Genomic DNA, 14,075 nt, shown 5'->3' on the forward strand with positions numbered 1-14,075 from the left:
AATGTCCACGTCTAGAGGAACGAATGAGACCCCCTACGACATTTTGATACCAAGATCGCGCCTCTAGAACCACAGAATTTTTTGCCCGACCAACTTAGCCTATTCGCGTTTCTTCTACGGAGTAACGTGGGCAGTACGTCTTTGCTTGTAAGTATCTACGAAACGTTAACCACCCCAAAAAATGTCCACCATGAAACGTGAAGACGAAAGATTCTACTTCAAACGGAGGCGAAGAACGCCACCCAAAGTAGCGTCTCAATTTTTGTCCCAGGGCGTATAAAGTTCTCAATCAACGAACGAGGCCTCGGAACGAGCTTATGCCGGGTTATGCGGATCCGACTCGTGTTCAGCTGGCGACGCCGGTAACGCTTCGACGTTTACCGAGAAATGCCTGGGTTCGAAACCCCGCGTTTCGTTCCTTCCAATACCTTTTTTTTTTTAACTCTATTTCCTCCTTGCTACGTGTTTTATCCATTAGCACCGGTTGCTGTTTGTGCTTTTTTATTTGTATTTTTGCTAAAAGCCGCGCGCACAGTGCTATGGGGGGGGGGGGATATGTTTAATGCAAAGTAAGAAAAAAGAGAAGGGAAAGGTTAGCCACGGTGTGGGCTTGCTATTCCCTAATGCTTTCAAGCAAACAAAAGAAGACACAAACAGCTGGGATACAGAAAATTATAAAAAAATGCAGAAGAAACAGCTCCTTCACTAATCGTTGCGCATAGGACGAATCAGAGAATGCCCAGGAATTTAGATTCCCGAAGGAATCGTGTCAGCGCAGACGTGACTTGACGTGACGCAGACGTCAACGCAGACGTGACGCAGAGCGTGCTGGGTAGGGCCAAGTAGCACCGCGAGGGAAAGCTCTCGGTAGCCTAGATGAGCAAGGCGGCGCCGGAGACTCGATCGGTGATCTTCGTACCGCTGGCAGGCAATGCGAATGTGTTGCACATCGGCTTCTACGTTACACGTTGGGCAAAGAGGTGACGGGTGCTGATTCATCTTAAATAGGAGGAGAGGAGTTCGGGCCACATTCAGCCGCAGCCGATGAAGCAGCGATTCCCCGATGCGCGGGATGCGGCCAGGCACAGCACATGTCATGAAAGGGTCAATGAATTTAAGGAAGGCATTGTTTGGTATAGCTTCTTGCTGAAAGAGCTGTGTGCGGTTGGCAGTGAAGCGGCGGATTTTCAGCTAGGATCGGTACTTGAAGACAAGCGCTGTAGTGATACCGTTGCGTAGATGCATGAAACTAATATGGATGTTAAATGCGGTGTCCCGCGGGTAAGATCTCACGCACGTTAAGTCACTAGACCGCTCTTCGTCGGTTGTGGGTGCCATAGTGCTCATTGGCTAGCAAAATGCAGATTTCACGGGTAGATAATGGGCATACCCTACCCTTACTTTAAAAGCCTTTCGTGACTCGACGGAAATGGACAACATGCACCAAAGACATTTTCCTTCACTCTCATTTCGTACATGGGTGCCGCCACCCAGGGAGCTACGCTACACCGGACCGGCTTTTGTCGGTCAGCGGTTGCCTCTTCCCCAAATATGCGGAACAGGTCTTTTTCTTGCATCACCCGTAGCTCGACATTCTCCCTCTGTCCCACATGAATAATCCAATGCTATACGCAGTGATTAAGAATAACTACCTACAACATGCATTGCAACGTGTTATAAACATATCCTACTGAAGGTCGCTGAGACGCTAAATTTGGTGCCATGTGAAACACGAGACCACAGAGTTGCCAGAGCATGCGATACGCCGCCAGTCTCGTTACCTTATTTGGGGACCTCGTACGACAGCGCTAACCGTTACTATTGTTTTTGTTTCTTTCCTGGATCCCTTGAATTGATGTTGCTTTTTTGACTTTTTTATGATCTGTATTGTCGATATGACTATACTTTATAACCCATTCCCCTCTATAGTGCTTTTCCCTGAGGGTACTAATAAATACATGTCCTCAGTGTGGCCCGATCATGGTTACGGTTTGCGACAATGCTTGGGAGATATGTCTCTGTCACGGGCAAAGCAGTATTGGAAAAAGAACACTTTGTACCGATTTCAAGAATCAATTCCGAACCTGCCGTCTGGGTTTCATTGTGGCCCTTGCTAAACGTCCTTGAAAAATCGCTTTCCACCTAACAGCAAGTAGTAAACAGAGCCGGGAAGGTTGTTTATCTGCTGCAGATAACCATGACGCACAATGATACGGACACAAAGTCAGAGGTGTATAAACGAAAGGAAACCGCGGATAGCTTATCTGCTTCTTCGACGTTTTTTTCTGGGGTGTCACGATGGCATAAAGATTCATGTTCCCGTTGCCAAATATAAAATTATGCGGTTATCGCGCTGACGTCCGTTCGGTTGCCAGCGTTTCCACGTTGTCATCACAGAACTCAGGGACGAATCCACCCCATGCAGGACAATGTATTGAAAGCCGAGTACAATAGTGGTGGACGGTATGTGTCTTATCAGTGTTCTTTAGCTTCACGAGTGCCTTCAAGGCCTTCCACCTATCCGTCCACCCCTATTGCACTCGACTTTCAGTACATTGTGCTGCCTGGGACAGCGTTTTATCAGGTGTATATTGTATTGTATTGCATATTTCCGTCACTGCACTGATATCCTTCTTCAATAATAATCAAATCACAATAAAAAATATCTTGTTGAGATAATAATTAGACATACAACTTCTAAAGAAGCTTGTCCCGAACGATCATGCAGCCACAGTCCAAACCGCTGGACCAAAAAGGACGCAACTTGGCACACATGCTCATGAGGTCGTGTAGGTGCACACTAAGAAGCGATTTCAAAAAATGCGAGCTCCGCACGAGCCCGATGCGGCAGCTACAATACTGGAAGGTACGAGCAAATCAGGGCTGCCTTGCTAGTCTGATATACAACGAAGCAGTATATACTATGTGTATAATGTGCGCAAGAACGTAGTTGCTATTTTGCCCTTGGTCACTCAAAAAGCAGCATTGATAAAAGGGAGAGATAGCAACTGTGTGGGTAAAATAGCATATCGGATATCGCACACTTTGGATTCCGTAATTATTAGTGGCATACTCATTCTGTTTTCGTATACACACGAACGCAGCGTGGTGCAAATTCTATGACCAACAGTACACGTGTGTCAGATGAATATTTCCAAAATTAGCTCACTAACTTTCTCTTTAGTGAATTTTCCGAAGCACGAGGACAGCAGAATTGCTGCCACGTATTAGAAAGGCCGCATTGTTCGGTGAGCGTCTTGAAGGTTGTACGACCACCTGATATCGCTTTTAAAAAGCCGCTTGCTTCAACGTGGGCCGAACTCAATATCCCCGTTTTTTCTATCCGTATTTTTAAAGTTTGTTTTTGATTACTCGACATGACTAAAGGGGCCTGGTAACACGCTCCTGGTCCTCATTATGCACTGCGACGGCCAATGCGCAGCCCTGCGCGCACTAATTTTGAGAACACGATAACGCTTCCTTTGCGCAGTTCATGATTAGGCCTGTGATGGGCTCTTTGTATTCTATCCACCCATGCCGTCTTGGGATAAAAGTTTCTATAACGCTGGAATCTTGTATTTAAATTCTTCCAGCCTCCCCTGCGGCCCTAGGGGAACATTTCATGAACACAATCCGTGAGTTGATTTATTCCAAGGATCCCGCTCGACGCGTGTTCCCCTAAGCAGCAGGGGAGGCTAGCTGAGAGAAGTTCAATACAATATCCCAGCGTTCCAGAAGCTTTTTTCCTAAGCTGTACACCCGCAGTCCGAAAACGGCGAGCTTTTAAATCAGCGTACAACCGAAACGGCGCAACAAGATTGCTTCTTCAGCTTGTTTAGCAGGCATCTGGTAAAAAAAAACAATCAGGGAAACAAAAAATACTAAACTGATAACCGCGCTGGCGGAAGGTCAGCGGAACAATGATAAGTCGTTTCACGCGGCCTCCGGCTTACTCTTCCGCCCTACCCAACAGTTCCTCCTTTCAGCTGTTGTGACCCCCCAGGCAGCACAATGTACTGAAAGTCGAGTGCAATAGGGGTGGACGGGTAGGTGAACGGCCTTGAACAGACTCGTGAATCAACAGAACATTGATAAGACGCATACCGTCCACCCCTATTGCACTCGACTTTCAGTACATTGTGCTGCTTGGGCCGTGGCGTTGCTTATCTTACGAGGCATTTCTGAAGTAAGATGAAGCTAGCGTTCAGAAGGAATGTCCCTCAACTCTCCTCATATTGATTGAGAAGGGAGCGTTCGCGTCACTGGCCAAAGGCACAGACACCATCGTAGTTCACCCCCCCCCCCCCCCCCGGTTTTGTACGAACATCACAGCGTGTCTGTCACTTTAAATCGACATAAAACATACATCCGTCCATTTCGAAGAGCGGAGGAGAACTGATGCGTGACCAGTGCTGTCAAATCTCGTTCCCACGAAGTCGGCAGTGGTGCCCGAAAAGTCGCTAAAATTGAAACTGAAAGTCGCTAAAAAAAGTCGCTGCCGCCACTGTGCCCTTTTTGTTCGTTGCATGTTATGAAACAATGGGATTACAGAAGTAGCAGGTTGTGTCAACGAGCGCGCGTGCTAGATGACCAAGAGAGGACATGACAAAATGTGTCTGAGTGAATAAGAATAAGAGAAAGTGAATGAAATGCCTTCTTCATGTCTAACAACCTGGCACAAATCTCACACTCGGAATGGATGCACTGGGCCCTTGCGTCATAGTCTTTTACTGGACGCAGCTATCCCTTGAAAACTGACGGCATCACCAAGCTCTTGCGGTATACTTCTGGTCTTGCTTAGGTGGCAATTTGAAACTTGCGTCTAGTCAACACGGCGCGTCTGAAAAGAGGCAAACTGGAAACAGCTCATAGAAACTAGCGCTGCGGAGAGCAGCAACGTAACTCCACGACGCGCGCCGGAGGTTGCCGTCCACCGAAATGTGAGAGAGAGAGAAAAAAAAGAACGCTTCTTCCCGAGTTCATGAAGGGATATTCCTGTCGCTATTTCGCGTTGTACAGAGAATTAGCGGAAGGGACAAATGCTCACTGTCGATATTTGTAGTTTCTTTTTCGTGCTAGCGCCGCGAAGCAACTGTGGCTATGAGCGGCGTACAGATGTGAACAGATGGAGAGAGGACAGCAGGAAGGAGTGGGGGACAAGGGGGTTAGTATGCGTCATGGGACGGGCTTCAGGGGGAACTGTGCCAACATTCATCTGGAAAGTCTTTGGAAAACCCAGGGAAAACCTCAGACATACAGCCGGTGGTAGGATTCGAACTCACCACCTACCAGTCTTCAGAACGACCTTGGCTACCACCAATGAGCGGGACGCCTTAACCACCTCGGGCATGCCGGTCATTCGTAGTTTGCGTACTGGGTCTTTGAGTGAGGGTGGCTTGACTTGACTGAGTAAAATCAATAGCAGCATGCATTCAGTTCGTCCTGGCACTTTGTAATCGGTACATTTGCTCCCTTGAATCTTTACAGGGAATGGAGATGAGGTGGTTTGCTTCTTCTGCGGTTGTCGGCTGGGAAACTGGCGTCACGGACAACGGCGGTTTCGTGGACATGGGGACTACTACCCTAGTTGCTCGCGCTTTCGTTCGTAGTCCCTGAGGCTGCAGTCACACTGGTTGAACATAAAACACCAAACACGAACATTCCCTCAAACATGTTTGTGGTCAGGCATTTTGTCAGGCATTTGTGTGAGGCATTTTCGTCAAACATGTTTGACGAAAATGCCTGACAAACATCCCCCAAACGTGTATGGCTCAACAGCTGTGTGTCACACTGCGAAAACACGTTAGAACATGCTCAAAGACACGGCCCAGGGAACACATGGTGGGCTAGTAGACGTCTAAACGACGACTAAAAAAGAGATAAGGAATGTCTATAGAATGTCTAGTCACTAGACCAAATGTCAAGTATCCGTCCACTAGACGTCAAATATCTGTTTTCTGTTATCTGTTATCTTCTGCTTCTGTTATCCCTGTTTTTAAGAGTGGTTATAACTGATAAGCAATTACTTACAAATTACCGTCCGATATCGTTGACTGCTTGTACCTGTAAAATGTTTGAACACATACTGTGCAACCATATTACTAGCTTTCTTGAATCACACTCTCTTTTGTCACAGTCTCAACATGGTTTTCGTAGAGGATACTCCACAGTCACCCAGCTCATTGAATTTCTTCATAGCTTAGCTTCCGGAATTAATGCTATCAGTCAAACTGATGTTGTATTTATAGATTTTAGTAAAGCGTTTGATCGTGTTTGTCACCTTAAGCTAATGTATAAATTAAGACGCTTGTTTAACAACGATGTTATTGCTGCATGGATTGAAGATTACCTTTTTGGCCGCACGCAGAATGTCTTGTACAATGGCTGTATGTCTAATGAAACGCCTGTTCTTTCTGGAGTGCATCAAGGATCCGTTCTGGGGCCACTGCTTTTTTCTTTATTCGTCAACGATATTGTAAAAGGGGTACCAGCAAAGATGAGATTATACGCTGATGACTGCGTCGTCTATACAATGGTTAATTCTAGCAGCGATCAGATCCTGCTTCAAGAATCTCTTAATAAAATTGTAAGGTGGTGTGATCAATGGGCATGTCCATTAATTTCAGTAAATGCGCAACTATGAGTTTCACTTGTCGCAGGTCGCCATTGTTATATGAGTACAAAATCGATGGGATATCGATAAGCAGAGTAAACCACTACGAATATTTAGGGGTTACCTTGAATGCTAAGCTTTCTTAGTCTGAGCACATAGATGTTGTTTGTTCTAAGGCAATGAAGAAACTTGGATATCTGAGAAGATCACTTAAGTCTGCAAACACAGAAACTAAACTGCTAGCATATAAGACAATAATTCGTCCCGTTCTAGAATTCGCATGTGAAGTGTGGGGACCGTACCGTAGATCTGACATTATAAAACTGGAATCTGTTCAGAAGAAGACCGTGCGCTTTATTTTATCCAGGTATCATCCTATGTTCTCACCCAGTGCTGCGCTTCCGGGGCTTTCTCTAAATCCACTCGAGACTAGATTCCGTGCGATTCGTATGAGGTCATTTCACGCTATCGTAAATGAGAACGTAAGAATACCAACTGATCATTATCTCTCCTTTGCTGGTCCTTCCTCTCTAAGAAGTGCGCATGCGTTAAATGTCGTTCCATTTTGCTATAGAGTTGATTGCTTCAAGCTTAGCTTTTTTCCAAGGTGTGTTGATGATTGGAATGCTCTTGAAGGTTCTGCTCGCGAGCTACCTTCTACTGCTACAGGAGATGGATAGCTATATTAGACCCCTTTCCTACCCACTCATAAAAATCGTGTAGCTTCAATTTTGTTACAATGTGGACATGAACTTAGACTTCCATTTGGGAAACGTGTTCACCATACCTCACGTGACAGTGTCAGGAGTGTAATCGGAGAAGCATGTGCACTATACTAATAAGTCGTGTTAAATGCTGGTCAACTTGGACATTATTTCTAAGAGTGTGCTCGTTTTGCAGCACAATAAGCACAACCATAGCTGCTCCGGTTAAGCTAGTTATTCTAAGCCAACACATCCTACCTGCTATCACCATTGTGAGCCATCATGATCTGACTCGTCGACATATTTTTCTGTCTTTTTTTTTACCAAATCCCTGTGCTTGGGGGTGTTATATTAAAAATGTGAGAATTCATTTCCTGGATTTTGGATTAATTATAGACCTATAAGTATTTTATGCGCCTGCTCCAAAGTCTTTGAACACATTAATCTGTCCTCGTACTTTAAGCGCAAAATTGCAGACAGTCAGCATGGCTTTATGCCTGGGAGATCAACAGTCACAAATCTTGTATCATTCATGTCAGTCTGCTCCCCAGCGGTTCTTCCTCGTGGTTGAGATACCAGGCCTAGGGAGAAATAAACGGTTTAATGGGTCATGTGAGAGAGACCGTGGACAGCGAAGCTTCCCCGTCGAGGCCAACGATCGAAGACGAAGCTGATCCTACTAGCTGGTGCTGAAGAGCGCGAGAACAGCTGACGACGTTTCGTCTTCCTCTCGATCAGCTGTTTCTTGCTCTCAGGCCACTACATCCCTCCCACCTTAGCTGTAGCCATAACGTTGGGGGCCTCTCCGGAGACGCGAAGGATAGCGCCTGGTGGCAGCATCTCCTGAGCCCATGACCTGTCCAGGCTCGTGATGACCAGGAGCAATAGCGTCATTGTTACCCTGGGGTTCGTGGAAGTCGTTCTGGTTCCCCTCTTCTGGACGAGGATCTCGGCGGCAAGGAGGGGGAAGAGGAACCTCGTCTTTTCGGAATACCTCTGGAACTGAAGCTTGGTCAGGCCAGGAATCAACGGAGTGCCGGCACTTGAGGTGGTCCTTGTGTACGCGGTGTCGCCTCTGCTGCTCATCTTCGACGACGTAAATTGCCGACCCTTGTTTGGAGAGAACGACACCAACTTTCCAGTGGGATTTCTTGCCAGGGTCCAACATCCAGACCTTTTGGTTTATCCCAAAGCTCCTGTCTCGGCTGCACTTGTCATAGTTGCGTTTCTGACGTTCGCGCGACATGCGCACTGTACCGGAGATATCGGGCTGACCAGGACGAATAAAATCTAGGAAGTGTCGAAACTGACGTCCATTTAACATTGCACAGGGAGAGCGCCCTGTTGTGGCATGCGGGGTTATCCTGTACTTGAACAGGAAACTACGAACACTGTCCTTCGTCCCTTCCAGCGCTGCGCGGCGAAGGGCTGTTTTGAAGGTACGCACAAAGTTCTCCGCGAGACCATTCGATTGCGGATGGTATGGCGGCGTCAGAACGTGACGTATCTCGTTTGCCTGAAGGAAGTTCTTAAACTCCTTGCTGGTGAACGGTGGACCATTGTCGGTGACCAGAACCTCTGGCAAGCCATTTCGTGTGAACATGTCAGAAAAAGCAATAGCAGTCTTCTCAGCAGCTGTGCTTGTCAGTTGTTCTATTTCCGGCCATTTGCTGTAGGCGTCTATTACTATGAGGTAGTGCTTCCCATTCAGCTCAGCGAAATCGGCATGCAGACGTACCCAAGGCTTATCTGCGGGTTCCCATTGGTGAAGTGGCACCGGTACCTCGTGGGCAGCAACAGAGGCGCATGGCTCACAACTTCTCACTTCCCTTTCGATATCTCTGTCGAGGCCCGGCCACCACAAATAGGACCGAGCTAACATCTTCATCTTTATTTGTCCAATATGGCCCTCATGAAGGAGACTTAGCAGAGGACTTCGGAATTTGGGTGGTATCACCGTTCGTATCCCCCAGAGCAGACATCCTTTGTAGATCGTTAGCTCCGTGCGGCGTTGAAAGAACGCTTCCAAACAGGGATCGACGTGCGTCGGCCAACCACCGGAAACGAATGCAGCCACCCTGGCCAGGTCCGGGTCCTGTGACGTGGCCACAGCAATATCCTCGACGGAAATGGGTAAGGTAGAGACCTGATGGTCCAACACTACGTTTACCTCTGTCAGGAAGACGTCGAAGATGCCCCGTTCCATCTCTCGGTCAAAGTCTCCATCTGGACCCTCAGGCAGACGAGAGAGGCCGTCGGCGTTTCCAAATTTCGCAGTTGGCGTATATTGAATGTCAAAGATGTAGTTCATTAAGATCAAAGCCCATCGTTGCAAGCGACTGGCGGTTGTCGCAGGAATTCCTTTCTTGGGACCAAAGATCGTGGTCAGGGGCTTATGGTCCGTGTACAGAACAAACCTCCGGCCCCAGAGATACTGATGAAACTTCCTGACGCCAAAAATGATGGCTAAGGCCTCCCTCTCTATCTGTGAGTAGTTCTTCTCCGGGGCAGTCAATGTCTTCGAAGCGTGTGCCATTGCCATGTCTTTGCCATCGACCTTGTGATAGATAACAGCTCCAAGACCTCTAGCAGATGCATCTGCGGCTAAGAAAATGGGTTTTGCAGGATCGAAATGCGTAAGCGCGTCCACAGATACCAGCATCATCTTGACCTTTTCAAAAGCCTCCACACAACCCGAAGACCATTCCCACGGTACGGCTTTCTTCAGGAGGTCATTGAGGGGCGCAACGACATCAGCAAGCGATTTTAGGTATTTTCCGTAGTGTTGTACCATACCAAGGAATGACCGCAGCTCGGAGACGTTCGTGGGTGCTGGCATATTGAGCACTGCGGACACCTTCTTGGGCGATGGCCGGAAACCCTGTGCGTTGACTACATGCCCCAAGTACTCCACTTCGGCCCGAAAAAAAGCACATTTCTCGCGCTTCAGTGTAAACCCAAACTCGCGTAGTCGGCTAAAGACCTGCTGGAGATTGTCCAAATACTCATCATCGGATTTGCCTGTGACGATGATGTCATCTAAATAGCAGGCAACCGACGGTATGCCTGCGGTGACCTGCTCCATGATTCGTTGAAAAACTGCCGGTGCTGAGGCGATTCCAAAGGGCATTCGCGTAAATCGGAAGAGTCCTTTGTGCGTATTGATGACAAGGACCTTCTGTGCTTCGTCGTCGAGCTCCATCTGGAGATAAGCTTCCGACAAGTCTAACTTGGAAAACCGCTGTCCGCCATTGAGTACGGCTAACAGCTCTTCAGGCCTAGGGAGTGGGTACTGCGATACAGCCAACTGCGGGTTCACCGTCACACTGAAATCCCCGCAAACCCGAACAGCCCCATTCGGCTTAGGAACGACGACGATGGGGGTAGCCCACTCCGAAACGTCGACCGGCGTTAGCACTCCGTTCTTAACTTGTCTCTCGGTGTCTGCTTCGACTGCTTGCCTCGTAGCAAATGGAATCGGACGCGGTTTAAAAAACTTTGGTTGAGCAGCCTCCTTGAAATGTAGATGCACCTTCGTCTTTGTGCACCTCCCCAGACGGGATTGGAACAGGTCGGGAAACTTGGACAAGACCTTTTCGAGTGAACTTCCAGGCCTGACAACACTTCCGACGAACAACTCATTAAGATCCAGTCCCAGGTGACGAATCCAATCTCTACCCAGTAGGTTAGTGTGCTCCATGTTAGTAAAGAACACTTCTAACTTCCTCTTCCGTCCACCATAAGATACTTCCACTTCCGTCTGGCCACGAAGGGGTATATCGTCTTTGCTGAAAGACCGAAGACGGAACCGTGGTTGTTTCAGCTTGGGTTTACCTAACCTAACATAGGTAGAAGTATTGAGAAGAGTGGCCTGCGATCCGGTGTCCACTTGTAGCAGCACATCGTGCGACCCTATCTGGCAAGTCACAAACTTGTCTTCACCGGTACCCGCGAAGAAAACATCCGAAACATACTCCACGTTCCGATAGCTCTTCTTCCCTTTCGAAGGACGATTGGCACGGCACATCTTAGCGATATGGCCAGTTTTGCCGCAGTTATGGCAGTCTTCATCTCTGAATCGACATGTGTCCGAGTCATGATTAATATTGCCGCAGCGAAAACATCTTGCATGATCGCTTCTTTTTTCTAACTTATGCACGGTCTGCTCGGCATGAAGTTGGCGAGACTCGGCTTCTGCGGTCAACGTTTTGTCAGCCATGTTGGTAGCAGTTTCAAGCGTGAGACCCTTCTCTAGGACTAACCGGGCGCGAATTCGTGGATCATGAAGTCCCACAATGAAGGCAGTTAATAAAGAACATGCTCTCACATCGGTTTCTGCTTCATATTCACAATGAGGGATGATGGCGGAAAGGCGTTCCAAAAAGTCTTTGACAGACTCCGACTCGTTTTGACGGGTTGAAAAAAGTTTCCACCTCTCAAATTCTTTAAACTTCTTTGGGGTGTAATGCTCGGCAAGCTTCCTTGTGAGTTCAGAATATGCAACGGACAGAATGTCCCGTGGCTGAACAAGGTTGTACAGATGTTTGAATACTTCAGGGGTGAGCGACGTTATGAGCAAATTGGTTTTGTCTTCCTCTTCGGTGACTCTAGCCACCCGAAGTGCAGCCTCAAACCTTACTTGATACATGTTCCAATCTTCCTTGGCCGGGTCAAATATTCCTGGACTGCGGAATCTGCGAGAGTTGTCGTCGCCCGACAAACTGGGTTGAGTCGCCATTGCTCGTCGCCAGTTGAGATACCAGGCCTAGGGAGAAATAAACGGTTTAATGGGTCATGTGAGAGAGACCGTGGACAGCGAAGCTTCCCCGTCGAGGCCAACGATCGAAGACGAAGCTGATCCTACTAGCTGGTGCTGAAGAGCGCGAGAACAGCTGACGACGTTTCGTCTTCCTCTCGATCAGCTGTTTCTTGCTCTCAGGCCACTACAGTGGTCAAATGGATGTAATCTATTTTGACGTCTCGAAAGCATTTGACTTAATGAACCATGATCTGCTCCTTCGTAAGCTTGGTTTATATGGTGTTTCTGACACTCTTGTATGTTTATTTAACTCGTACTTACGGCATCGCTTATACTCTGTGTGTGTGTCCGGATCCTACTCTGACACCTATGTTTCTACGTCTGGTGTACCCCAAGGGTCAAATCACGGACCTCTACTGTTTAATATTTTTATTAATGATCTTGTATCTTGTGTTAAACATTCCACCATGCTACAGTATGCTGATGACTTCAAAATAATGAAACGCATAACCTCGCCTTCTGATTGCTTACTGCTTCAGGAGGGTGTTTACAATGTTATTTCTTGGTGTACTTCTACTTTCCTCAAAATCAACACGTCAAAAACTAAAGTTATCTCATTCACGCGCAAGTCTCAAGTAACCCGATTTCAGTACTTTTCTGATGGCGAAATAGCCCGAGTCGACGGCATTCGTGATCTCGGTGTTGTCTTTGATGCGAAGCTTCAATTTCATGAGCATGTGAGAGCAATTCGTTCTGCTGCTCTGCGCATGCTTGGATTGCTCACCTACAGCTGTAAAATGTTTTCTTCTCACACGGTATTTCTTACCCTCTACAAAGCTTGCGTTCTTCCCCGACTTGAATATGCGTCAGTGGTATGGAATGCTCTATGTGCCACCGATATCAAACGTCTTGAAGCTGTGCAAAAGAAGGCACTTCATATTATTCATTCGCGTTTCTTGCGGAATGTCCCCGCATTTTTATCGTATGACTATGACAAGCTTTCAAATTACATGGACTTGCTTCCTGTTGTTAACCGCCGCCACATTCATGACATGATGTTTCTTTATAAATGTGTGCACTCAATATTTGATTCCCCTTTTCTGTTAGGCCGCCTAATTTTTTGTCTCCCGCGTGCTACTCTGCGGAACCCCCCAACGCTCTATGTCAACCACTGCTGTCCTAATGACCCCATTACACGATGCCAAATCTTGTTTAACTCGCTCCCTTCATCTCTTGATATTTTTTCAGCATCATGTACATCATTCAGGTGTCATATCTCTTCTCATTTTTCGGAGATTTCTTTTCTTTGACTTTTTCAGATAATTTCCCTTTTGTTGCAGTGCGATTGCATGTGTTTCTCACATTACAATGTGCGTGTGCTCTTTTCTCGTTTTCAATTCAAGTCATGTATTTTTTTTTCTTCATGTACAGTCTCTTTTGTTTTTGTTTTTGTGTGTGTGACCGCGTTGATCGTGTCTTGTTGTTAGTGCATATTGTATTACTGTATTTGTATGTATATTGGGTCTATTTGTAGTGCATTGTATTATAGTTGTGTGCGCCAACATTAGGGTCGTCACGTCCGTTCTTGAGCACCAATAAAACATTATTATTATTATTATTATTATTATTTTGTTGAATTAGACACACCCTAAAACGGTGCTAACAACGTATGCATGTAGAGTAGATATACATGTGCATGGGACACATTTTAGATTTGCGTTATTCAAAGAATACCAACCACAATTACCTTGCCACTTTCACTTGAAGCTTTCTCGGTTTGGAATTTTTTTGCTTATTCGCTTGATGCACACACACACACATTCAACTGGCATTTCCACTCTCACAGCACTTGTGCGACTACAAAATATTATTTCCCGAACTCACCATATGTCTAGAGCATAGGATCCTGGTACTGATCACTGAATATTAAATGGACTACTAGGACATAATTTCGAGCAAAGAGGAGATAAGCCAATACATCAGGATTATATGTTTCATA

The 14,075-nt window shown here is 46.7% G+C and overlaps 2 protein-coding genes across 4 annotated transcripts in view; one reads left to right on the forward strand and one right to left on the reverse strand.

Annotated features, from left to right (window-relative positions):
* Positions 1-13,694, forward strand: part of LOC135391813 (baculoviral IAP repeat-containing protein 3-like) — a 59,606-nt gene extending 45,912 nt beyond the window's left edge. For all 3 annotated transcript variants that reach the window (XM_064622285.1, XM_064622287.1, XM_064622286.1), the window contains one exon: positions 5,488-13,694. In XM_064622285.1, the coding sequence (XP_064478355.1) occupies positions 5,488-5,609 (122 nt within the window). In that variant the 3' untranslated portion in view covers positions 5,610-13,694. The remainder of the gene's footprint in view (positions 1-5,487) is intronic.
* Positions 8,093-12,055, reverse strand: LOC135392550 (uncharacterized protein K02A2.6-like). The gene has a single exon (XM_064623257.1). The coding sequence runs from the start codon at positions 12,053-12,055 to the stop codon at positions 8,093-8,095; it is 3,963 nt and encodes a 1,320-aa protein (XP_064479327.1).
* Positions 13,695-14,075: the final 381 nt, after the last annotated feature.

This window comes from Ornithodoros turicata, chromosome 4 (assembly GCF_037126465.1).
Source record: "Ornithodoros turicata isolate Travis chromosome 4, ASM3712646v1, whole genome shotgun sequence".
In the NCBI taxonomy this organism is placed as follows: domain Eukaryota; kingdom Metazoa; phylum Arthropoda; class Arachnida; order Ixodida; family Argasidae; genus Ornithodoros; species Ornithodoros turicata.